General features: G+C 41.3%; 1 protein-coding gene across 1 annotated transcript in view; it reads right to left on the bottom strand.

Moving 5' to 3' along the window:
• LOC136884275 (uncharacterized) overlaps positions 1–26,626 on the bottom strand; it is a 185,105-nt gene that overhangs the window by 58,320 nt on the left and 100,159 nt on the right. The window contains exon 3 of the mRNA XM_067156344.2: positions 10,540–10,850. Coding sequence (XP_067012445.1) covers positions 10,540–10,850 — 311 coding nt within the window. The remainder of the gene's footprint in view (positions 1–10,539; positions 10,851–26,626) is intronic.

Here is a 26,626-nt window from a genome sequence, read left to right as displayed (position 1 = left end):
AGGTACAGTGCTGTTTAAATCAAAATATCAGTTGTCATTTAAGTCATTCTCCCAAACAATCTTGCAAACTGTCCGGAACTATTCTTGTACCTCTGCAACTTTTATGTTATGTAAATGTAAATACTCTGTAATCTGTTCTTGTACCTCTGCAACTCTGTGTTATGTACAGTATATGTACTGTAAATACTCTGTAATCGATTCTTGTACGTCTGCAACTTTTATGTTATGTAATTGTAAATAATCTGAAATCTATTCTTGTACCCCTGCAACTCCTATGTTATGTAAATGAAAATACTCTATAATCTATTCTTGTACCTTTGCAACTTTCATGTTATGTAAAGGTCAGAATTAATTCTCTGTAATCCTCATATTGATGATGTACATATTTTATATATTGTATGTGTTTATATGCTCAACCGTTTACTAATAATCTTATATACACAAACTATATTTTGATGTGTAAGTGCCCGCCGGTATGTAATGTCCTGTACAATTCCTATGTATGAGCCTGCAGGCTCGTTGGAATTAATTGAAATAAATGAATGAATGAATACTGTTCCTGAGTTTGGTTACTTACTAAACTATCTTTGATAAAGGTTTGATTTGGTGACCGATCTGATTCGGTCACAGATGCTAGTTTTGGTTTACGTGGCCTCTTAAAATTCTTTAAGTATTCTAGTTCACTGAACCAGCTTGAAGAACAGCTGACTCCTTGTACTAGTTTTCCTGGTGGGTATTATAAGCTAAGGGAGTTACATTTTTCAAAGTACGTATCGTATGATGAAAAAAATCGAGAACAATATTAGCAATCTTTCGTTTACTTAAACTGTTTAGATGGAGGCCATGTTTTGTGTAACAGTGTCTCTTGAAACTGCTGCATTCAATAACCTGAGTAGTCTGAAAATGTTTTCATATTTTAACAATATCTGTATTGACTTTGTCCACTTCAATGTTCACACACGAGTCTCTACTCAGATCATGCCTGTGGGGCACATTCACTGCAAAGACGCTAGTGTGAGTCAGCTTCCCTAGTGTATATTTAAGTTGTGACCTTACATTCTTGGCGTCGTCGTGGGCTACGTCGTTCGTACCACCGATGATAAGCACTGCATCGCCACTCCCGAAGTTCCTAGTTGCTTCTTCTACGTTTTCAGGGACATTGCTGTTAGAAGCTCCTGGATATATTTCTCCTGTTGCTGCTATATTCTCGTTGTTTATCACTCCCGCAATTCCTCTTCCTTGGCTATCGCCAAACACAGCTACCTTTGCTGATTTAGGCCTAGATTTCAGAATCAAGACCCACGGCAACGACAGCGGTAGCGGTTCGCGATGATATGGTTTCATGCGCGCGATCACTTTCTTCCAGAATTCAATTATTCAGTGCAGAAAACCTATTTCTGACGTTTATTTCCGGAAATTCAGCAGTAGATTTCTTCTTAGCCGGCCAACCATAAATTACTTGACACCACGTGCTCGAGTTTGTTACTGGTACCCAGTGGCGAAGCTATTAGTTAATTAATGGGTAGGCAGGAAATCTTAACTTAAAGTTTCTTGTTGAGGAGTTCCATTAGTCGAGTTTTCTTGGTCGTAAAATGGTCAATCACACGGCCCTTCAATACTTGATCACTCATCAATTCCTTCACAAGCATTTTCTCGATAGAAATGGTACTAAGACTGCTGAGTCTTTCATTGTTCATTGAATTACGCAAAAATGTTTTTATCCTCCTCAGAGTGATCATACTCCTTACAGAGGAAGCCGTGGCCACAGGAAAAGGTTTTTGCTAGCGGCTTTACGCCGCACCGACACAGATAGGTCTTATGGCGACGATGGAATAGGAAAGGCCTAGGAGTTGGAAGGAAGCAGCCGTGCCTGGTGTGAAAATGGGAAACCACGGAAAACCATCTTCAGGGCTGCCGACATTGGGATTCGAACCCACTATCTCCCGGATGCAAATTCACAGCCGCGCGCGCCTAAACGCACGGCCAATTCGCCCGATACAGAAAATGTTAATATTAAATGAATCAATTTTAACACTTCCTCATACACTGGTTCGAGGTCATTGAGGACAATTTAATGTAAATTTTTTGAGGGGACAAATGTTTTTCTATATCGGAATAAATGTTAATCAATTAATTTTGCAATCTTTCCCTATTAAAAAGGGATAAATGTTCATAAGACTGCTCAGTTCAATAGCAGGGAAGCTCTCTTTGTAAACTATGAACTGATTTGCATCTAACAACTCAACAAACCGGATGCTTTCAAATCGCCGAACCGTATTTCCATTTGCATAATTAAGGTGTCACCACCAAACAAAACACACGTATAACAAAAAAGGTTCTTGCTTTCGGAACAGGCTGTTAACCACTAATATCGTGTATACCAAGAAAATTGAAATTTTCTCGCTACTTTACCGTCAAAATACGGTACTTAATAAGTTAATAACCAAATTAGGCATACATCTTTTGTATTTGGCTTCACACTTCTCTTCGTAAGTCCAAGATGAGAACGGTTTACGCTTTAAAGAGTTCAAAGGACTCGTTAAGTTCTCGAAGGGGCCTACATCTCATATCATTTCAACGCGATTTTCAACCGGATGATGTCAGTCTCGTTTTACGCAACTAACAGTCCATGTCTGAATTGTTACAAATAAAGCCAATAACCTAATGCACGGATTTCCCACTAATTCCAAAGAAAAACACACACTTAACAATAGGGTACTTCATTGTCACCTTCGCGCTGGGAGTTACTACGCTCTCAAATAACACAGGAGGCTTGCCTTTCTGGGATCTAGACCTTGCGGAGAGCGGAGTGCGGGCGGTAAACCTAACTTCCCTCCACCACCCCGCGCCAGTCGACAAGCTGACTGAAAGGAAATAAAACAAAAAATCCTGGGTGAGACAACTTACAGAATAAGTGGTCTGCTGTCGCCATCTAGCGGGGCGATCAGCGAAGCACATCATCTGCTGTCATCATATAGCACATATCAAAGAGATTATTGTTGATTTAACACAATAACAACAGCAGATAAATTTGTTACGATATTTATGTTTAATCATATTTCTTAGGGTAGGCATTGCCTCAAATGACTCCAAGTAGTTTCGCCACTGCTGGTACTGGTATATCACTCAAAGAATGGTCAGTCTCGAATTCTAGCGATCGCAGTCTTTCTATTAATTCTTGATTTTCTACTTTAAGAGCCTCATTGTCCTTTTGTAGACTGTTTATAATTTCTAATGCACTTTTGTATTCGTCATCGTTTATTTTCGGTGCTTCATCGTTAACGCCGTCGCCAACTACAACATTCCGAACACACTGCTCACAAATCCAGTCAACATTTCCATTAGTTTTTAAGTCTCTAGGGCATCGTGATTATTTTTAAGAGGAGATACAACTGGACAACCATCCTCTATTAACACTAATGCTAGTGGTGATTATAGTTTTAAGAAGAGGCACAACTGGACAAGCATCCTCTGTTAACACTCATGTCTGTCTGTTAGGTCATCAGCCCAGAGGCTGGTTGGATCCTCAAATAGCACCACCAAAGGTTATGCGGTTATAAGGAAACCCCAAAAACCAATGGCAGCGCCAAAATTAGGCGTACTAGGCAAGATGAGGAGTGAGGTAGTTTGCCATTGCTTTCCTCACTGGGTCAGAAAGTACTATTGCAGCACGACTGACCCTATGAGCAGCACCTTTCATAACACTCAGATGCACTAATCATGCTCTGAACGTCATTACTCAGCACTGCCCATACCCCAGCAACTTCCATATGTCACAGCCATGGATGTTGACTGGCACTTAGGTGGAGGCTACACTTTACTCTGGCCTGTGCCAAGAGATGGATGCAAAAGTACTGTATCCATCAAGAAATGACAGCAGGCAGGTTAACACTCGTATTGATGGTGATTATTGTTTTAAGAGGAAGTACGAGTGGACAACCATCCTCTATTAACACTAATATTGGTGGTGATTATTGTTTTAAGAGGAAGTACAACTGTACAACCATCCTCTATTAACACTAATGTTGATGGTGATTATTGTTTTAAGAAGAAGTACGAGTGGACAACCATCCTCTATTAACACTAATGTTGATGGTGATTACAGTTTTAAGAGGAAGTACAACTAGACAACCATCCTTTATTAAGACTAATGGTGGTGGTGATTATTGTTTTAAGAGGAGGTAAAACAGGACAACAATCCTATATTAACACTAATGGTGGTGGTGATTGTTGTTTTAAGAGGAGGTACAACAGGACAACAATCCTATATTAACACTCATTTTGATGGTGATTATTGTTTTAAGTGGAGGTACGACTGAACAACCATCCTCTATTAACACTAATGGTGGTGGTGATTATTGTTTTAAGAGGAGGTACAACTGGACAACCATCCTCTATTAACACTAATGCTGGTGGTGATTATTGTTTTAAGAAGAGGTACAACAGGACAACCAACCTCTATTAACATTAATGGTGGTGGTGATTATTGTTTTAAGAGGAAGTACAACTGGACGAACATCCTCTATTAACACTAATGCTGGTGGTGATTATTGTTTTAAGAAGAAGTACAACAGGACAACCAACCTCTATTAACATTAATGGTGGTGGTAATTATTGTTTTAAGAGGAAGTACAACAGGACAACCAACCTCTATTAACATTAATGGTGGTGGTGATTATTGTTTTAAGAGGCGGTACAACTGGACAACCATTTTCTATTAACACTAATGGTGGTGGTGATTATAGTTTTAAGAGGAGACACAACTGGACAAGCATCCTCTGTTAACACAAATGGTGGTGGTGATTATTGTTTTTTAAGTGGAGGTACGACTGAACAACCATCCTGTATTAACACTAATGGTGGTGGTGATTATTGTTTTTATTGCTATTTGCTTTACGTCGCACCGACACAGATACGTCTTGTGGCGACGATGGGATAGGAAAGGCTTAGGAAGTGGAAGGAAGCGGCCATGGCCTTAATTAAGGTACAGCCCCGGCATTTGCCTGGTTTGAAAGTGGGAAACCACGGAATACCATCATCAGGGCTGCCGACAGTGCGGCTCGAACCCACTATCTTCCGATTACTGGACACTGGCCGCACTTAAGCGACTGCAGCTATCGAGCTCGGTGATTATTGTTTTAAGAGGAGGTACAACTGGACAGCCATACTTTATTAACACTAATGGTGGTGGTGATTATTGTTCTAAGAGGAGGTAAAACAGGACAACCATCTTCTATTAACACTAATTGTGGTGGTGATTATTGTTTTAAGAGGAGGTACAACAGGACAACAATCCTATATTAACACTAATGGTGGTGGTGATTATTGTTTTAAGAGGAGGTACGACTGGACTCATTCGGAACAAATATTTCAGATTCCCTATGGGAATCAGCATCTATATCATGTGATGGCCAAGCAGGCATCAATTTTTGGTAGTGAGACAAAGTTTCTCATAGTGCATTCGTTGGCTACAATTGGCCTACGCAGTGGCCTCCACGGTATGCACTAGCCATGCGTCTTGGTAGGTGTGCTAGGTACCAACTGATGAGCCCAGCCTAGCACACGGGGGCGAAAGGCTGGCAACCACGAGTGAGTTAGCTGGGAAATTTATAATGTCCAATAACGAACCATTTATATTGGTACCGGTATTATGTCTTTAGGTGTGTCGATCTCCCGAATGTACGGTCAATATTTAGCGTGATACACAATACCCTATCACGTTACAAATCCCTACCACAGCATTCACAAGACCCGCCTTAAACTCCTCCTGTTAGCCTCTCCACCCCCAACCTGCTCCTTCCCCCCCCCCCCCACACCTCACCCCGCCAGATACAACCTATCTCACCACAGTCGACCCGTCAGCATTAGTCCGTACCTTCTAACAACTTTAGCTTCTCAACACGCTGTCCAAGGTGAGCCACACACGTTTGCTTGTCCAGGCCCATCATATTTTAATACTTATAGGTTCGTTTTTTTTATTTCGCTTCAGGTTGATTCAAATCCTTCCGATTGAACTGAGAATTTTTTTGTCCACCTGTATTACATCAGAAGGACAACCAATTACCATTAACCGTTTCTTACTTTATAATTTTACCGAGCTCGATAGCTGCAGTCGCTTAAGTGCGGCCAGTATCCAGTATTCGGGAGATAGTAGGTTCGAACCCCACTGTCGGCAGCCCTGAAAATGGTTTTCCGTGGTTTCCCATTTTCGCACCAGGCAAATGCTGGGGCTGTACCTTAATTAAGGCCACGGCCGCTTCCTTCCAACTCCTAGCCCTTTCCCGTCCCATCGTCGCCATAAGACCTATCTGTGTCGGTGCGACGTAAAGCAACTAGCAAAAAAAAAAAAAAAAAAAAAAAAAAAAACTTTATAATTTTACTGATACATCAATGTATAATTTTGACGAACACAACAAGCCTTTCGAGACGCGTATACTGAGATATACGAATGCATAGTTCTACAAGTTCTTTACATGAACAAGGTGTTCTCAACTAAAATTATGACTGACAAATTATAGCCAAAGATTCAAATGCAACCGTAAATATGACGTGATGATTTGAGTATTAGCACAAAAACAGACCAACAAAAATAGTGTATCAAGTGATTGCTATAAGTTTATTACTATTTTATTTAGCACACAGTATAAATAAGCGTTTCAAAAGACTACGTCGATAACATGTCAAAACTTTTAATTAATCTTTTATAGTTAAAAACTATGTATGTATTAATGTGTCTTAACGTCAATTTTAATTATCATGTCCTTTCTCAATTTGTGTGATTAATGTATTTTATGGCTGATGATGACATTTAAATGTCGAAACTGGCACCTACCATTATTAAATAAATGTTGTAAATAATACCTTATACAACTCGTAATTTGTATTGAAAAGGTTGAACCTTAAAAACTTCGTCTCTGTAGCCTACTCCTGTCAAAGAGCAGCAAGAGGTCTGCTCAAGGCTTAATGTCCCCATCCGACGGACGAATCACCATCAACAGCGTCATATGCCCTCACTCCACATGAGCACTGCACAGAGGTTTGGAATTTGATCCAGGCTTGGCACGCAATTTAGTGATTAGAATATGTATACCACTGCCTCCCCTATCCTTCCGGCCAACATTCCGATGGTGAAATTTTTCGACCAACAGGACTCGAACCGCCTAACCACCGTGTCAGGCCACTTATACTTCGGCGCCTTAATGATCATGGCTACCAGGCAAGCTAATAATAATAATAATAATAATAATAATAATAATAATAATAATAATAATAATAATAATAATAAAAAATATTAATATTATTATAACAAAGATCTTCCGGGCTATTATGCCGTGGTCCACTCCTATCGTTTCTTACAGACGTTTCGACTACTGCTGTGGTAGTCATCTTCTGTGGCATCGTGTAGATACGCTTTCCTGTATCCCGCTGGCGACTGCGAAAGATGTTTACGTTTTCTCGTTTTCATTCCCCACCCTGAAGGGGTGGGGGCGAGCCACCTAAAGGGTAACGCCCTCTCTCTGGCCAGGGGTTGGGAAGAATTGAGAGAAAAGGGAGATGGGTAATAGCGATTTGAATAAGTAAAGGAGATGAGTATAAGGACGTGTAGCGCTTTATTGACAGATTTACAAATACAAAGACATGTATAACAGAGATGCAAATAAGGGAAGATTTAACCAAAGTTGCAAGGGAAAAGGTGAAGTGCAAGGATGTGATAGAAGGAGGAGAAATTAACAAGGGAAGTGAGTAAGTGGCTGAGGAGGTGAGAGGTTGGCGATGGTGGCGAAAAGTAGCGTGGTGGTTGTGGATAAGGTCGGATATGTGGACTAGGTGGTTGAGGACGAGGGGTAGGTCGAGGACGGCGACGAGGTGGTGTGGCAGGACGGGTTAAAGGTTGAGGAGGAGAACGAGACTGTTCAACCCGGTGGTGGCGGCCGTAGAGCTGTATACCATGGTGGATAAGTCGCTGAGCGTCGTCGAGTGTAGGAAGGTGGAGTCTCATTAAATATGTGGGTCCATCTGCGTTGAAGATCCGGAACGCTCGGCGCCCTGGTAATCCTGCTTGACGGAGTTCATGGAAGATGTCTTCAGATGATATGCTAGGGTCCACACCGCAAACGACGCAACTGTAGGTTGTAGGGCTCTCGGATGGCGGCGGTGACGACGGTGGACGGGCCGTATCTGCAGGCGCTTCGGTGGCAGTTCCCTCGGCAGGTGGCTGAAGTAAGGTGCACTCGGCACGAAGTTGGTCAGTGGTGGGAGAGATGGGCAGAGGAGACGTCATAAGGGGGAAAGGATGGGACATAACTGAAGTCGTTATAGGAATGTTGGAGGAGGTGTGAGCAGAAGTGGTGGTGGTTGTGGTGGTGGTGGTGGTGGAGCTAGACGACGAAGGATGGAACAGTGTTGTAGATGGAGGTGGCGCGGTTGCAACAGAAAATTCGGCTGTGACAGGCGTATCAGGTATTTCGAGGAGTAGTTGAGCCATGATGTTCGGAGGAGTAGCTTCGACTCGATGGAAGCGGCGGTGAATGCATGCTCCATTATCTAGAAGGTTGAAGTAGTCGTGGGAAGAAGGAACAAACAGGAGTACATCAGGCGATGGGTCTGATCCGGCGTAGAGTCTGGAGGCGGTATGGATGCCTGTTGAGCGGAGTTCCGTGTAGATGTCGTCATTGGAGAGAGCAGGACAATAAGGGTGTACATGTCGGGGAGGCCGACTTCCGACTTGGTGCCAGCCGATATGCTTGATTGCCGTCGGAAGGGTGCAGTAGGTATAGTTGTGGTGTCACCCGACCGACAAAAAAGAAGAGACGTTGCTGTGGGAAGATTGGAGTCCACTTGTAGAGGAGAGTGTGAAAGATGTTTGGGAAGCAGCTGTATTCATATGTGAGTGTGCGGCCTCCAATTGAACGTCGGCAAACTGTATGAAAGTACAGAAAACAACACGGCTAAACATGGACTCTAGATACCGTGAAAGCTTCACATCTAAGATAAAGCAGGTAATTAGAGGCCAGTCAAATTGATATGTGTTGCATGTAAGCTCTGGGAAAGCATTCTTTCTGATTATACTTGACATGGACAGAAAACAGTTCGGGTTTCGGAAAGATTATTCCAGTGAAGCTCAACCTGTAGGATTCTAGCAAGATATAGCAGATACAATAATTTAGATTCAAGGGTCAAAAGGACTGTATTGCTATTGACCTACTCAAGGCTTATGATAGGGTAGATCATGGGAAACTATTCATGAAAATGAAGGCTTTTGGACTAGAAATGGACCGAGCTCGATAGCTGCAGTCGCTTAAGTGCGGCCAGTATCCAGTAATCGGGAGATAGTGGGTTCGAGCCCCACTGTCGGCAGCCCTGAAGATGGTTTTCCGTGGTTTCCCATTTTCACACCAGGCAAATGCCGGGGCTGTACCTTAATTAAGGCCACGGCCGCTTCCTTCCAATGCCTAGGCCTTTCCTATCCCATTGCCGCCATAAGACATATCTGTGTCGGTGCGACGTAAAGCAAATAGCAGCAGCAGACTAGAAATGGTAAATGAGGAGTTGAATGGGTGTCTAAATGTCTAGGATAGAACTCAGAGAATTAGAGTAGGTGGAAGCATTATCTCATCTTACTGGAGGGGGGTTCATGCAAGGCAGTATTATTGGACATTTTTGTTTTCTTATGTACATGTAAAGAACAGGAATCACAGATGATGTCACATTGTACACAGCAGACCTCAACCTCACAGCAGAGAAAATGAAAAGACAGGTTATAAGCTGAAGTCTTCTCACTTTCAATTACTGTGTTGATGGGGTGAAAGAAGCTACCTCACGGGGATCACTCTGGGACCTACACTAGGATTACTTGATATGAGAACTGAAAACGATTCAATCGAAAGCAGCACGATTAGTTTTGGGTGATTACTAACAATTAGTAGTGTTAGAAAAATGTTTCAAACTTTGGGCCGGGAAGACTTAGGAGTAAGGAGACGAGCTGCTCGACTAAGTGGTATGTTGAAGATGTTGATTCCCATAGGGAATGAGTTAGCTGGAAAATTTATCATGTCCAATAACGGACCAACTACATTGGTATTATAAGCTGTCAGTGGAGAGTTGACGTGGAATGACATTAGTACAGGAATAAGCTTGAGTAGAGCTTTTGAAGGTAGGATAGAAGATATGAAGATAAAGTTGGAATTCAAGAGAAAAAATTGGGACAAATATTCATTTATAGGATTTAATGATTGGAATAATTTACCAAGGAAAATGTTTGATAAACTTCCAAGTTCTTTGAAATCATATAAGAAAAGACTGATAGAGAATCTGCTAGCTGGGCAACAACCCTAAATCCAGATTATGATTGATTGATTGATTGATTGATTGATTGATTGATTGATTGATTGATTGATTGGTCTACAGATCAAGAGTATGGGGTGAACATGATGAGATGGGTTCTCTTCACTGTTAATGAATGTTCAGCTTCTCATAAGACAAACAAGTGAAAAACAGATAGAATTTTGGAAAAAAGTCACTGCTGATGCAATTACTTACCGTATCATTCTTCCTTATTTGGGGTGAAGGACTTCCCTGTGGAAGGATGTTCCTCATCCGTGGAGATGTGAAGCGCACAGTCTTCCTCCGAGACTGCTTGCTCTCGTTGGCTTTCTTCATTGCCTGCATTATCTTGAGCAGCCTGCTGTAGAGGAAGACTTCAATCAGTAGATCATCTGATGTCCTCTGGTACTCCAACAAAGCTTTCTTGATATCCACGAGCGGTATGACAGGTAACGTGATGTCTCGTTGCTCTGTGTGATCTTGTGTCTCATCTATTGCTGTAGAACTGTCAGCTTCACTCACAAGCCCTGGAAGTAGTCCACAGGATAAATAGTAACAACACTGCAAACAGCCAACATGCTCGTGTTTAAAGATTATGTCACACTGTGACTGGGGAACTCTCACCAAGTGCGCTTGTAAGTGCTCAATGATAAGGTACATCGACATTGCTGGTAACTGTTGTACCACCAATCAAACGGACAACAGACTCGTGTTTAATGGTTATGTGACACTGTGACTGGGGAACTGTCAACAAGTGTGCTCAGTGACAACGGCGGCTAGTTACCAAATTTTCAGGGGGTTCACAACAAAATTTGTGTTCACGTCTGAAATATACCAAAGTAGAATGCAAATAAGTACAAAATCACTGACTTAAATCATTTCTTAGTGAAAGTAAAAGTTCCTTGTACGGTTCCTTGTCTACTCATAATATGGTAGAACCCTTATAACCGAGGATGCATTTTCCCGAGACTGATCTGTGAGTGTACAAGAAAAGTAAAATTACGACTGCCGGGCTGAGTCGCTCAGGCTTTGGCTGAGGCTCTGGCTTTCTGATCCCGTGATTACGAAAACCTGTTCAGAATTAGCTACTAGCGAAATCTTCCGGCGATGTAATGCAATAGTAACTTCTGGGAGCTGTGGCCAACAGTAACAGGGAAGGTAGCGGACCCTTGTGGTCAACTGTAATACTATCTCTGGTTTGAGGGTGGTTGCAGACGGAAAGGCACGTTCCTTACCGTGCTCCTCGCTTATGGATCTATCTGTGCATAAACCATGATGTCATCTCCATGGGCATGCGTATAGTCTTAAGGTTCGTAGCAAAACCTCCAGTGTGCTCTCTGGCAATATCAGTCGAAACGAACAGTTATCAATGTAACGGAGCTTCGATATAAGTCGAATGCTTTCGATCGATTGACGAAATCAGGTCGAAAAAGGAAACAATTTTGAATTACCGGTATCCATGAATGCGTGAATATGCGTTACATCTGGGTGTTCACGTGCTTACGTGTTCCTGAGATCCCACCGCCACTGCTCTGTTATAAGGTACATCGACATTGCTGGTAACTCTTGAACCACCAATCAAACATGGTTCTGATCTGTATTGTATTGCAAGTACAATATAATTATTAAATTAATGTAGTAATGGTCCACATTTCAATACCAATATTCTAAATTACATTAATTATGGACTAGTTTCGGCCGGGGCTGGCCATCTTCAGCCTTAATGTAACACAACTAATAACTAAACAAATGTACATGCACAGAATTGACATAAAACAAATGAAACAAATGAATACAAATTGGCATTAAAAATTGGGATGGAATTACGATTAAATTTGAAAATAAACTAGGTTCTAACATCTTGAGTATGCTCATCATTGAGACTATTTCAAGTAGTAATTTATTCATATACACAGAACTGTTAGTTCTAATACTGCTGATCCTTAATATTTCAATTCTAAATGCGAACTGATAAATGTTGATCCCGTAGTTCATCACCAAATCTATTTGAGTGGTGTTAGCCGTATGCAAACCATTGGACGCTGCTGTAAATAACCACTAGCTGACGGGGAACTGTTAGATGTTGTTTCATCATCAATCAAGGTAGTAAAATGAGATGCTCTCGTGGTGCTTATTAAATCATGCTGAAATGTTGTTAGACATTGTCAGGACGGCACGTGAAGATGTGGTTAAAACAGATACATTTTGTCTGGTATAAAATTTGCAATTCATTGCGGCGCCCATGAAGTTAACCTGATGAATTAGATAAAATTAAATTAATGAATGAGAGAATGTGTTAGTTAGATGGCATAGGTTATATGAGACTTACCTCTCAATACAGCATGGCCTATTGTTGTGTGTGCTTCAGACTAACTGTTGTGAGATTCAAATGAAAAGGAAGGAGTGGGGAGGGGAAGGGGAGGGTTGGGGAGGAGGGGAGGATTAAGGCGGGACTGAAGGGTGTGGGAAAAAGGATGGCTGTTGAGAAAAGGTGCTGTGAATATTATGAAAAACTGAATTATGACTTGTTGGTTTGACATTGCTGAAAATGGGAATTACAAGGTCAAAAAGGATATTTGGCTATTCTGAAATCTCATTAAGATTATGATTTGGGTTGAAATATTGATCTATAAGCACATGACTATAAGCACAAATACACAGACATAAAACAAGATATGGAAATTCTCAAAATCATCAACAAAGGACCCCTTCTTAAGATTACTGAAAGCTGTTTCATACATTTAGATCAGTATTGAAAGGTGGACCATTACTACATTAATTTAATAATGATATTGTTCCAATCAAACAGCGAACAGACTCAACTTAATGGTTACGTGACACTGTGACTGGGAAGCTGTCACTAGGTGTGGTCTGTGATAAGGTGCATCAACATGCCTGGTAGCTGTACCACCAATCAAACAGCCAACAGGCTCGTGTTTAATCGTTATATGGCACTGTGACTAGGGAACTGTGACCATGTTAGCTCTGTGATAAGGGACATCGACATTGCTGGTGACTCTTGTACCACCAATCAGGCAACAGACTTGTGTTTAATGTTTATGCATAAGGCTCGGAAGTTAATGCCCTAAAAATCTAAGAAATATGCATGCAAATGTTGTTTGTCCAACCCTTGTCCCATTTCTCTACGGGGTCGTGTAAGAGGTGAGATGAATATATCGTGGCGGGTTTTTATGACTGGATGCCCTTCCTGACTTCAACCTCATCGGAGGAGTTAATGAGATGAAATGAATGACGTGATATATGATAGAAGGGAGAGGATGAAACCCGGTGCCGGCACACAGCCTACTCCTGTCGAATAGCACCAAGGGGTCTGGTCAAGGCTTAACGTCCCCATCCAATGGACACATCACCATCAACAGCGTCATATGCCCTCACTCCATATGAGCACTGCACAGAGGTTTGGAATTTAATCTAAGCTCTTGGCATGCAATCTTGTGATTAGAATTTTATACCACCACGCCCCCTACCCTGCCGGCAAACATTCTGATAGTGAAAATTTTTTAACCAACGGGGCTCGATGCGGCTAACCTCGGTGTCAGACCGTTTAGACTTCAGCGCCTTCGATCATGGCCACCAGGCGGGCTAAGAAATATGCACTTAAAAACTTGAAAATATGCCAATAAATATGCACTTCTTCTTCTTAAGACGCCGTCTCCGAGCGGAGGTTGGCGATCCACGTAACTAGCTCTGATCTTGACAGCACAGAATGGAATGCCACTTCTGAAATACAGCAGTGCCACCTTCGAAGGTCTTTCAGCCATGAATCCCTTCTTCTCCCAACAGATCTCTTCCCCTGTATCTTACTTCGATAATACCCCTCACCTCTCATGATATGTCCTAGGTATTGTGTTTCACTCTGTTTTATGGTGAGCAGTAGTTCTTTTTGCTTTTTCATCCGACGAAGGTCCTCGGCATTGGGGATTTTCATTACCCAGGATATCCGCAAGAGACGGTGATACAGGAACATTTCGAAGGCATCATTACGTTTTTCTATGATTGGACATGCACTACTCAAATGAAAAATGGCAGTAGACAAGTCAGGTTAGTATTGATGATAATAAACTTACATTTATTCCGTGGAGGTTGAAGCAGAAATGGTCCCACTGAGTGATGAACTGCAGTTCGCAGCCATCACTTTGCACAAATTCTCAACTGAAAGACATCGTCTGTTGTCTCGCAAAACACGTTTGTAATGTGAAAAGCTACTTTCCACATCACAAGATGTTATTGTGGCATATTTAAATGATGATAACTGCTCCACAGAAAGGGGCAAGTCTCTTGGTGTGACAGATGGTTTTCCTTTGAGAATGTCAATCAATCAATCAATCAATCAATCAATCAATCAATCAATCAATCAATCAATCAATCAATCAATCAATCAATCAATCAATCAATCGATCAATCAATCAATCAATCAATCGATCAATCAATCAATCAATCACTACTGATCTGTATTTAGGTCAGTCGCCCAGGTGGCAGATTCCCTATCTGTTGTCTTCTAGCCTTTTCTTAAATGATCGCAAAGAAATTGGAAACTTATTGAACATTTCCCTTGGTAAGTTATTCCAATCCCTAACTCCCCTTCCTATAAACGAACATTTGCCCCAATTTGTCCTCTTGAATTCCAACTTTATCTTCATATTGTGATCTTTCCTACTTTTAAAGACACCACTCAAACTTATTCGTCTACTGATGTCCTCCCACGCCATCTCTCCACTGACAGCTCGGAACATACCACTTAGTCGAGCACCTCGTCTCCTTTCTCCCAAGTCTTCCCAGCCCAAACTGTGCAATATTTTAGTAACGCTACTCTTTTGTCGGAAATCACCCAGAACAAATCGAGCTGCTTTTCTTTGGATTTTTTCCAGTTCTTGAATCAAGTAATCCAGGTGAGGGTCCCATACACTGCAACCATTCTCTAGTTGGGGTCTTACCAGAGACTTATATGCCCTCTTCTTTACATCCTTACTACAACCCCTAAATACCCTTATAACCATGTGCAGAAATCTGTGACCTTTATTAACAATCATATTTGTGTAATTACCCCCAATGAAGATCTTTCCTTATATTAACACCTAGATACTTACAATGATCCCCAAAAGGAACTTTCACCCCATCAATGCAGTAAATAAAACTGAAAGGACTTTTCCTATTTGTGAAACTCACAACCTGACTTTTAACCCTGTTTATCATCATACCATTGCCTGATGTCCATCTCACAACACTATCGAGGGTCACCCTGCAGCTACTCACAATCCTGTAACTTGTTTATTTCTCTGTACAGAATAACATCGTCTGCAGACAGCCTTATTTCTGATTCCACTTCTTTACACATATCATTGATATATATAAGAAAACATAAAGGTCCAATAATACTGCCTTGAGGAATTCCCCTCTTAATTATTACAGGGTCAGATCAAGCTTCGCCTACTCTAATTCTCTGAGTTCTATTTTCTAGAAATATAGCCACCCATTCAGTCATTCCTTTTTCTAGTCCAATAGCACTCATTTTTGCCAGTAGTCTTCCATGATCTACCCTATCAAATGCCTTAGATAGGTCACTCCCAATACAGTGCATTTGGCCTCCTGAATTCAGGATATCGGCTATATCTTGCTGAAATCCTACAAGCTGAGCTTCAGTGGAATAACTTTTCTTAAACCCAAACTGCCTTCTGTCAAACCAGTTATTAATGTCGCAAACATGTCTAATATAATCAGAAAGAATGCTTTCCCAAAGCTTACATGCAATTCATGTCAAACTGACTGGCCTGTAATTTTCAGGTTTATGTCTATCACCTTTCCCTTGCTACTATAGCAACTCTCCATTCATTTGGTATAGCTCCTTCAACCAAACAATAATCAAATAAGTATTTCAGATATGGTACTATATCCCAACCCATTGACTTTAGTATATCCCCAGAAATCTTATCAATTCCAGCCGCTTTTCTAGTTTTCAACTTTTGTATCTTACTGTAAATGCCATTTTCATCATAGGTAAATTTTAATACTTCTTTCGTATTACTCCTCTCCCCTATCTGGACATTATCCTTGTAACCAACAATCTTTACATACTGCTGACTGAATACTTCTGCCTTTTGAAGATCCTCGCATACACACTCCCCTTTCTCATTAATGATTCCTGGAATGTCCTTCTTTGAACCTGTTTCTGTCTTAAAATACCTATACATACCCTTCCATTTTTCACTAAAATTTGTATGACCACCAATTTACGCTTGCCATCATGTTATCCTTAGCTAACTTCTTTGCTAAATTCAATTTCCTAGTAAGTTCCTTCAATTTCTCCTTACTTCCACAACCATTTCTAACTCTATTTCGTTCCAACCTGCACCTCCTTCTTAATCTCTTTACCTCTCTGTTATAATATAGTGGATCTTTACCATTCCTTACAACCTTTAAAGGTACAAACCTATCTTCACATTCCTCAACAATGTCTTTAAACCCATCCCAGAGTATGTTTACATTTTTATTTACCATTTTCCAGCGATCATAGTTAGTTTTTAAAAACTCCCTCATGCCTGTTTTATCAGCCATATGGTACTGCCTAATAGTCCTAATTTTAATACCTTCCTTTCTTTCATATTTATTTTTAACTACGACAAAAACACCTTCGTGATCACTAATACCATCTATCACTTCGGTTTCTCTATAGAGCTCATCTGGTTTTATGTCCGACTCGTTGGCTGAACGGTCAGCGTACTGGTCTTCGGTTCAGAGGGTCCCGGGTTCGATTCCCGGCCGGGTCGGGGATTTTAACCTTAATTGGTTAATTCCAATGTCACGGGAGCTGGGTGTATGTGTTGTCTTCATCATCATTTCATCCTCATCACGACGCGCAGGTCACCTACGGGTGTCAAATAGAAAGACCTGCACCTGGCGAGCCGAACCCGTCCTGGGATATCCCGGCACTAAAAGCCATACGACATTTCATTTCATTTCATCTGGTTTTATCAGCACCACATCCAAAATATTCTTCCCTCTAGCTGGTTCATCACTTTCTGAATCAGCTGCCCTTCCCATATTAACTTATTTGCCATTTGTTGTTCATGCTTCCTGTCGTTCGCATTACCTTCCGAATTGACATTTGGTAAATTGAGATCACCTGCTACTATCGCATTCCTTTCCATATCATTTCCAACATAGCTGATTATCTTATCAAATAATTCTGAATCAGCATCAGCACTACCCTTTTCCGGTCTGTACACTCCAAAGACATCAAGTTGCCTAGTATCTTTAGAGATGAGCCTTACACCCAGAATTTCATGTTTTTCATCCTTAACTTTTTCGTAGCTTACAAATTCTTCTTTCACCAGAATGTCTCGAATGTCGCACAACTGTTTATAACCAGGATGTTTTGAAGTTACATGATTTATTTTTTCTTTCACTTTTTGTCCTACACTACCAGGAACAGAATTTAGATTGAGTATAGTTTTCTCGAAAACAGTAAGTATCTCCTTTAAGGGAGATCCTACAGCTTCCAGTGACATTATGGCGGTTGGCACAAAAGAAAAATGGGCATTTATAAAAACAAGATTCCCTTCTAACTCATTGCCTGACAGAATATTTTGCACTGTTTGTATTGATGCAGCTTCATTCGAGTCCAATAAATTAACAACCTCTTTGAATACTTGTATGTGTTGAGCTGCATCCAGCCATGTTCCCCATCGTGTTAACACTGGTTCAGGAGGAAGTGGGTTATTGGGTGCTGTTGATATGAACAACTTGTCTCTTGAAGGAGTTTTAACAAACATTTTCTTTGAACAGGCCATAAATCGATCTACCAATGGGAAAGAATTGCGTATTGTCTCAGTGATGCGATTAAGAGCATATGCCGAACAAGTTATATGAATTAAGTTAGGAAAATGCCTTTCAGTGTTTGTCCTGATTTGACCACATAAGTACCTGCATCGGTAACAAATAAAAGTAGCCGGTCGTATTTGATTCCAGATGGCCATAATCATTTCAGTGAGTCCATCACACACTGCGTTACAGTTACATTGTTAGTGGCCGGCAATTCACACACATTAAGAGGGTATGGTATCATCTTTTGTTCCTTATTTAAGGTGCCCACAATTAATGAATAATGAATTTTCACGACCGCATTGTAATCGAAATCGACTTTCAACCTATTAGGTCGTGTTACTTACATTTAGTGCGTGTTAAAGAGATGTTAAGCACAGAACAAAAATGGCCAACCGCACACCAGTGGGATCCGAATCCACAACCTCCCGATTTGGCGTTGGTTGCTCTACCAATTGAGCTATGGTGACCTAGGTCATGGTGGTACTACTGCCATAACACTGTAGAGTGCGTTCAAGTCGCCCGCTGTGGGCCAAGTCAATGAATATTGAATTTTCACGACCGCATTGTAATCAAAATCGACTTTCAACCTATTAGGTCGTGTCACGTACATTTAGTACGTGTTGAAGAGATGTTAAGCATAGAACAAAAATGGCCAACCGGACACCAGTGGGAGGTTGTGGGTTCGGATCCCACTGGTGTCCAGTTGGTCATTTTTGTTCTGTGCTTAACATGTCTTCAACACGTACTGGACCGGGAACGCCGCAACGGGAAAGAAGTTCGAAGTATGTGTGCTGAACTTCGCGCGAGGCGGAAGATAGGCAGCCCGCCGAACTCGCTGACGTACTCAGCCGTGACGTAGGCTCCTCGAGGGAGCTCTACACGGCCAAGCGTGACCATATATGGTAATGTCCCGGCCCATGTGTCAAAGTCTATTTGGCGTAAAAAATGTTGTTATTTTGACACTGCCATCGTGGAGGCCATCGCAATAGACGCAACCTGTCAAATTCTTAGGAAAATCCACCGTGTACTTTAGGAATTATAGGAGTGGATAATACAAACGTTCTAGATGCTTCGCCACAATCTGGTATAAATGGAGGGCGATCCGGACTACAGAGTCAGTGTATGTTACTCCACCGTCTCTGCGACACGGGTGACGGGTGGAGCGCTGCGAGTGCGGACCGAACCCATGGTCGGATAAGTCTTTGCATTTCGAGTGTTCGATTCCAGCGGAGTTGGAACTTTATTATTTTCTCCAAGTGCCATGTTAGGACTTGTGTTTCAGTGACTAACTGAAGGAACTTAGAATATCTCTCGTGTAAGTGTCGTAACTTTTACACGTACTACATTTGAACTCGTATTTTGAATTTGTATTTTCGTAAACAGACTTTGGGAACATGGAAATTTTCTGAGTGTCTAATTTGGACTTGTGTTTTGCGACAAGGTGCAGAACTTGTGTTTCATGACATACTGTGGAAACTTAGAGTATTTCGGCGTATTACGTTCGAACTTATGTTTCATGACAGATTGTGGAAACATGAAATATTTTTCGAGTGCCGCATCTGGACTTGTGTTTATATTTTTGTCATCGTAACGGACTGTGAAAACACAGAGTACTCATGCCTTTCGTGAAGTTCCGAGGGAACATAGAACTTTTCAGTATCATAATTGAACTTACAATTTATGCCTCCTGATCATTTTTTGGACAGTGTTAGACTCTTTCCAAATGCAGTTTTACTTTAATGATAACTTAATTTTGTTTATCGACGGAATAGGACGTTTCCGAGTACCATTTAATTTATTACAAACGTACCAATGTGACCTGAACGTGCATAAACTGTACATCTTGTGCTTAATATTGTGCTCTAATCATCAACTGACGAGATCAGTGAATTTTTTCTCAAGTATTAATTCGACTAACATCTAACACAAGATCAGATATTCAGTTCAATCGTCCTATTTTCAAGTGACAATTTATGAACATTTACGATTCAGCGAGGTGTTTGAACCAAGATTTTAGTAACACTTGCCATATTTCATTTGCAATGAGTGAACGCAATAATTTAAAGGTCAATCTATTGTTGTATTGTTGAATGTTGTACGGGGAACTTGTGTGAATAACGCCTCACCTTTCATCAACATTGTCGTGGGAGGTCGAACCCCGGAACGTGTGCGCCTGGAGAATCAAGAACTCTCAAATCCTCGAGAACTTCGAGAAATTCCAGAACGTCGAGAACTTCACATCCAGGACGGGCGTGGTTCCTGTCCAGTCCAGTCCAGTCCGTGCCCAACAACCATAGTCCATGCTCTTCAAGCTAGTGTCAGCGCCTCAAAGACAGACATTTTTTCCTGGTACAGTACTAAATGTACGTAACACGACCTAATAGGTTGAAAGTCGATTTCGATGTCCACAATTACATTAGCAATAAGTCGGCCCTCAGAATCAGTGGTTTCATCAATAGACAACCACACAAACTGATCCGCTAATTCAATTTGCAGATTAGACAATAGGCTACTTTATTGTAACAACGTCCTACGTAAGTATTACGCACTGTACTAGCTTCAGGCACATGCTGTTGAGTGTATCTGGCAAGGAAATATTTTAATGTGGGGTTATTTATACAAGGGAATATCAGCAGCTAAAAATGCTTAGCACAAGTCGTAAGAAAATTGACTGATCATACTTCCTAAACATTCTAATAGTTGTTTTTGAACAGGCTCTTTATTTGCGAGTTTGATAGTTAAATTATCCTTGTGTTTAGCTGTGTTTATGTGTTGAAGTATTTGAAATCTTTTCTCACTCCCTATAGTTTTCTCACACGCTCCACAGAACAGTGCCCTATTATCTATAGATATCAAGTCACCTGAAAACTCCTTCTGTAAATTAGTTAATCTACAACTCGAAGTTGCTCTTATTTTCGGCATTTAAAGAACTTTTTAACGGACGCTTTATACACGAAACATAGTTTGGTCACAACCAGGTCGTAAAACCGTTACACGACTCAATGGACAGCCAGTCGACAGCTAAGCACAAAACATGAGGGTAGATGTTGAAACAGGGGATTCACTGCGTGACATCATAACTCCTCACCACATGACAAGTTGCGTCATCATGCGTAACATTACTGCCAACATCAACCAGATGAAAAAGCTGTTTAAAAAATAATAACCATTAAACTGATTGGAATATACCGTATAGGCGCTAAAATATTAAAATATGATGCATTTATCAAAATCACGAAAATATGCAGTTATATGCAGTAAAAAGCATGATCAAATGACTGAAAATTCCATAAATCGTGTACATAATGTATAAGCATACATTTTAACCCCTAAAAAACATGCAAATACATGAACTTCCGAGCTCTAGTTATGCGACACTGTGACTGAGGAACTGTCACAAAGTGCTTTGTGATAAGTTACATCGACAATGCTGGTAATTGTTGTACCACGTATCAAACGGACAACAGGCTCGTGTTTAATGGATATGTGATACTTTGACCGGAGAACTGTCACCAAGTGTGCTTGTAAGTGCTCTGTGATAAGTTACATCGACTTGCCTGGTATCTATTGTACCACCAATCAAATAGCCAACAAACTTGTGTTTAATGGTTATGTGACACTGTGACTGGGGAACGGTCACCATGTGTGCTTGTGCTCTGTGATAAGTTACATCGACATGCCTGGTATCTGTATCACCAATCAAACAGCCAACAGACTTGTGTTTAACGGTTATGTGACACTGTGACTGGGGAGCTGTTGCCAAGTGTGCTCTGTGATAAGGTACATCGACATTGCTGGTAACTGTTGTACCACCAATCAAACAGCCAACAGGCTCATGTTTAATTATAAAGCGACACTGTGACTGAGGAACTGTCACCAAGTGCTCTGTGATAAGGTACATCAACGTTGTTGGTAACTGAAAAGTGACTGGTGCTGTATAGTCAAATTAGTTCAGTTTTAGGACAGGTGCTTTAACAGTTGACTTTCCCCAGCTTTATTAGACACAAGTCTACACTTCAGTTGCTTCACCTGGTGGTGGTAACCATCCTGTCTGATCAAATTAAGTAGAAAAGAAATTTAAATATAACTATTAATTCAACAGAGGTGTTTGAAAATGAATTTAACAATTAAATAAAAATCATTCTCTCCCTTTCTTAGCATTAATCCCGACTTGCAGGGTCTGCTGCTTTGCTACATCTCCTCCATTTCTGTCTGTCGTTGACATCTTCTGGTGTTAAGCCAACACTGTGCATGTCTGCCCTGATGTTGTCAGTCCATCTCTTTGCCGGTCTTCCTCGTGGTCTTGTTCCCTCTGGGTTGATGCGGAGCGCTGTTTTGGCAACTGAGTCGTCCTGTTTTCTCATGACGTGGCCGTACCAGCGGAGACGGGCTTCCCTCACTTTGTCTATGATGGGTGCGACACCAAACCTTTGCCGGACGTCCGTGTTCCTTATGTGGTCACATCGGGTCAGCCCCATGGACCATCGAAGCATCTTCATCTCCATGGTTGTCAACATTTGCTCCTGTTGTTTCGTCATGGGGCGACATTCAGTCCCATAGATCGCTGCTGGCCGTACCACACTCTTACAAACTTTTGCCTTTAGATATTGAGGCATCTTTTTATCACAGAGGACTCCAGTGACCTGTCTCCACTTGAGCCAAGCTGCATTTACCCTCATCCGAGTATCAGGAGTGGTGTCACAGTTTGAGGTGACGACGGATCCCAAGTACTTAAATTGCATGGTCTTCTGCAGGTCTTCTTCACTGATACTTATGGTACCTCTGGCTTGGGGGCCACATTCCAGGTATTCTGTCTTCTGGATATTGAGGTGCAGTCCATTTTCAGCCAGTCTGTCCTTCCACGTTTGAACCTGATGCTGGAGTTCAGGACGGGTTTTTTGTGCAAGTACCACATCATCGGCATAAAGAAGGGTCCAGGGATGTGAAGTCTGTATGTCAGCTGTTGCCGTATCCATGCAGAGGATGAATAGCAATGGTGAAAGGGCAGAACCTTGATGAACACCCACAGTGATATCAAAAGGCGGAGAGATTCCAGCAGGACTCCGGACAACACTAGTGGAATTGCGATACAGAAGTTGCACCCAGCTTACATACTCTTCAGGGACGCCATGACAGCGAAGAGCTCGCCAAATAAGTTCGTGTGGGATACGGTCAAAAGCCTTTTCTAGGTCTAGAAATGCCATGTGTACACTCTTTTGTCTCTCTCTGTGCTTTTCCATCAAGAGGCGTGTGGCATGGATTGCATCGATGGTACTACATCCCTTAACAAATCCACACTGGTTTGGTGTTACAGAGACAATACATCTGAGTCTGCTGTCAAGTACACGTTCAAAGATCTTGAAAGTATGACAGAGGAGTCGTATAGGGCGATATAGGTCGAGCAATCACTCACATCTTCTTTTCCCTTCCAGATTGGAACTGTTGTGCTAGTTGTCCATGTGTGTGGAAGCTGTTTCTCGGCGATGATTTGGTTGAAGAGTGAGACAAGGAACTCTGAAGCAGGCTTTCCGAGCATTTTCCAGATTTCCGCTGGTAAGTCATCTGGACCAGTTGCTTTTCCATTTTTCATTTTGCTAATGGCAAGCATTACTTCCTCGGATGTAATTGAGGGAACAGGGCCTACGATAGGATCAGGACTAGAAATTGGTGGATGCGTAAATTCTTTGTTGCTGATGTTATTAAAGTAATCTGCCCAACACTGAGAATGGATTGTTGATCTCGTAGCAGTTTGGCGTCGGCTCCCTTGATGTGCATTACGTGTCCAATGTCCTGAGGTGAACGGTGACGGGACTTAGCAAGGCGATATATATTGTTTTCTCCTGATGGTGTGTCAAGCTGGTCGTATAGTGACTGGTAATAATGGTCTTTTGCTGCAGCTACAGCTCTTTTTGCTGCAGATTTCAGATCGCGATATTGCTGAAGATCAGTATCAAGACGTGAGTTCCACCAAGTCTTAGCCTACAAGACTACATCTTTTTCTCCTATTAAACCAAAAAGGTCACAAATGCATGAAAAGGGAACGTAAATTCCCTGAATAACATAACTCTTAAATTTACATACGCTTGATTAATCCACTCTCATGCATAAAGCAAATATCGAGATCAGCAGTAGTCGCATCATCAGCTAGTATGAGTCTGAGTGCCCCATCGATGGTATCTTTACCTCGTCGTGGTTGTGGGGCTTGTGTGGTCAAAAGATCCTGAGAGCTATGCCGGCGGTAGCTTAGCTACTGGTAGGGCCTCCCTTTCCGGACAGGTCAAAGGTGATGATCCAGACTAAAAGGGATACCCTGGCCCTCCATGTTGGGGGTTCGGCATAGGGTTGACAACTCTATCCCGTTAAAAAACTGCTGAGAAGCCGCAAAGAGTAAGAACAAACCGCACGGATAAAATTGATAAACGACCTAGGCGAGGAAATGGTTATGGATTGGTATTAGCGACTTGGAATGTGACAAGCCTACTCCAGCCAGGGAAAAGCAGAAAACTAGAAGAGGAACTAAGAAAGTATAATGTTGAAATCGCTGCTATACAAGAAATAAGATGGCGGGAAATTGAGATGTTCGATTTACAGGATTATACTTTAATCAATAGTGGGAATAGCGAAAACATCTGTGGAACAGGTTTTATGATATTTAAAGAACTGAAGCATACCTTAATGTCTTACAAGGCAGTAAATAAAAGAATCTGTATCATGAGAATCAGGGGCTGTTTCTTCAATTATACACTTATAAGCGTACATGCACCTACGGAAGAAGAGGATGAACTAAAGGATAAGTTTTATGAAGAACTAGAGAAACAGTACGATGAGGCACCTAGACATGACATTAAAATAGTAATTGGGGACTTCAATGCAAAAGTGGGACAAGAGGAAGAATTTAGCCCCACAATAGGAGCACAGAGTTTACATTTGGAAAGTAACAACAATGGGTTACAGCTTATTGACTTCGCTACAGCAAAGGATATGGTAATCAGTAGCACTACATTTGAGCACAAGAGAATTCATAAAGAAACTTGGGAGGCACCAGATGGGAACACCAAGAATCAAATCGACCACATACTGATTAATAAAAGACATGCTTCAGATGTACAGGATGTGCGTACTTATAGAGGTGCGGATATAGATTCAGCCCACTATTTGGTGAAAGCTAAATTGAAACAAAAGCTTGCGGTAAGAGTCAGAGGTAAAGCAGAAAGGAGAAAAGGATTTAACCAAGAACAACTTAATGATGATACAAGGAGGAAGGAGTATGAAAGACAGGCTGAAGAAGGTTTGAAAAAAAACATAAAAATGCAGTAACAGTGGATGAATCATGGCGGGTGATTAAAGAAGCCATCACGAATGCAGCCCAGGAGGTGCTAGGAGGAAGAAAGAAACAGCCAAAGTAGGATTGGTATGGTGAGGAAGTAAAGCTAGCCTTGGAGAAAAGAAATAAAGCAAGGATGATATATATGCTACGGGCAGCAAGAGCTACTCACCAAACATATGTGGAATGCAGAAGGGAAGCCAAGAATCTTTGTAGAAAAAAGAAAAGAGAAATGGAAAAATATCTGATAAAAGAGATGCAACAAGATTATGAGCATAAGAGAAGTAGAAAGTTTTATAGAAACGTAAAGCAGAGAAAAAGTGGATTTCAACCAAGAGTAAGCTGCATACAAATAAGGACGGGCAACTACTTGGAAATACCCAGGAAATGTTAACTAGATGGGCAGAATATTTTGAGAAGGTTTTGAATCCAGTTAAAATACAAAATAAGAATATGAATTAGAATTGCCAAATAGTGAATCTAATGAAGATGAATCTGAGGAATGCAATAGTGAACCACCCACTTTGGAGGAAGTAAAAGGTGTCCTCTTATCGATGAAGAATAAGAAGTCACCAGGAGAAGATGGGTTAACAGTTGAGTTGTTAAAATATGGTGGAACGGTATTGATACAAGCATTGTATAAGTTGATACTGGAAATATGGTGAACAGAGAAATTGCCAGAAGAATGGGAAACAGCTTTGGTGTACCCAATTCTTAAGAAGGGAAATAAATTGAAATGTGAAAATTACAGAGGGATATCTCTGCTTTGCATAGGCTACAAGATCTTTACCATAATAATAGCTAAGCATCTAACACACAAAGCAGAGCAGGATCTTGGGGATTTCGTGCAAACCGTTCAACAATAGATCATACATTTACAATGAGGATCATCCTGGAGAGGTGCTATGAATATAATATACCACTGTATCAACTGTACGTTAATTTTAAACAAGCGTACGATTCAGTGCAAAGAGGAAAACTACTCATCGAAATGAAAGCCCTTGGTTATCCTGGGAAGCTGATTAGGTTGGTAAAAACAGCTTTGAGTGGAAGTAAATCTAAGGTATGCGTACAAGGGAAAGTATCGCGAACCTTCGATGTAAAAGTGGGTTTGAGGCAAGGAGATCCAATGTCTGC

This window comes from Anabrus simplex, chromosome 12, assembly GCF_040414725.1.
Source record: "Anabrus simplex isolate iqAnaSimp1 chromosome 12, ASM4041472v1, whole genome shotgun sequence".
Lineage (NCBI taxonomy): Eukaryota > Metazoa > Arthropoda > Insecta > Orthoptera > Tettigoniidae > Anabrus > Anabrus simplex.
The sequence above is the reverse complement of the archived record's forward strand: the minus strand, read 5'-3'. Positions and strand labels throughout refer to the sequence as shown.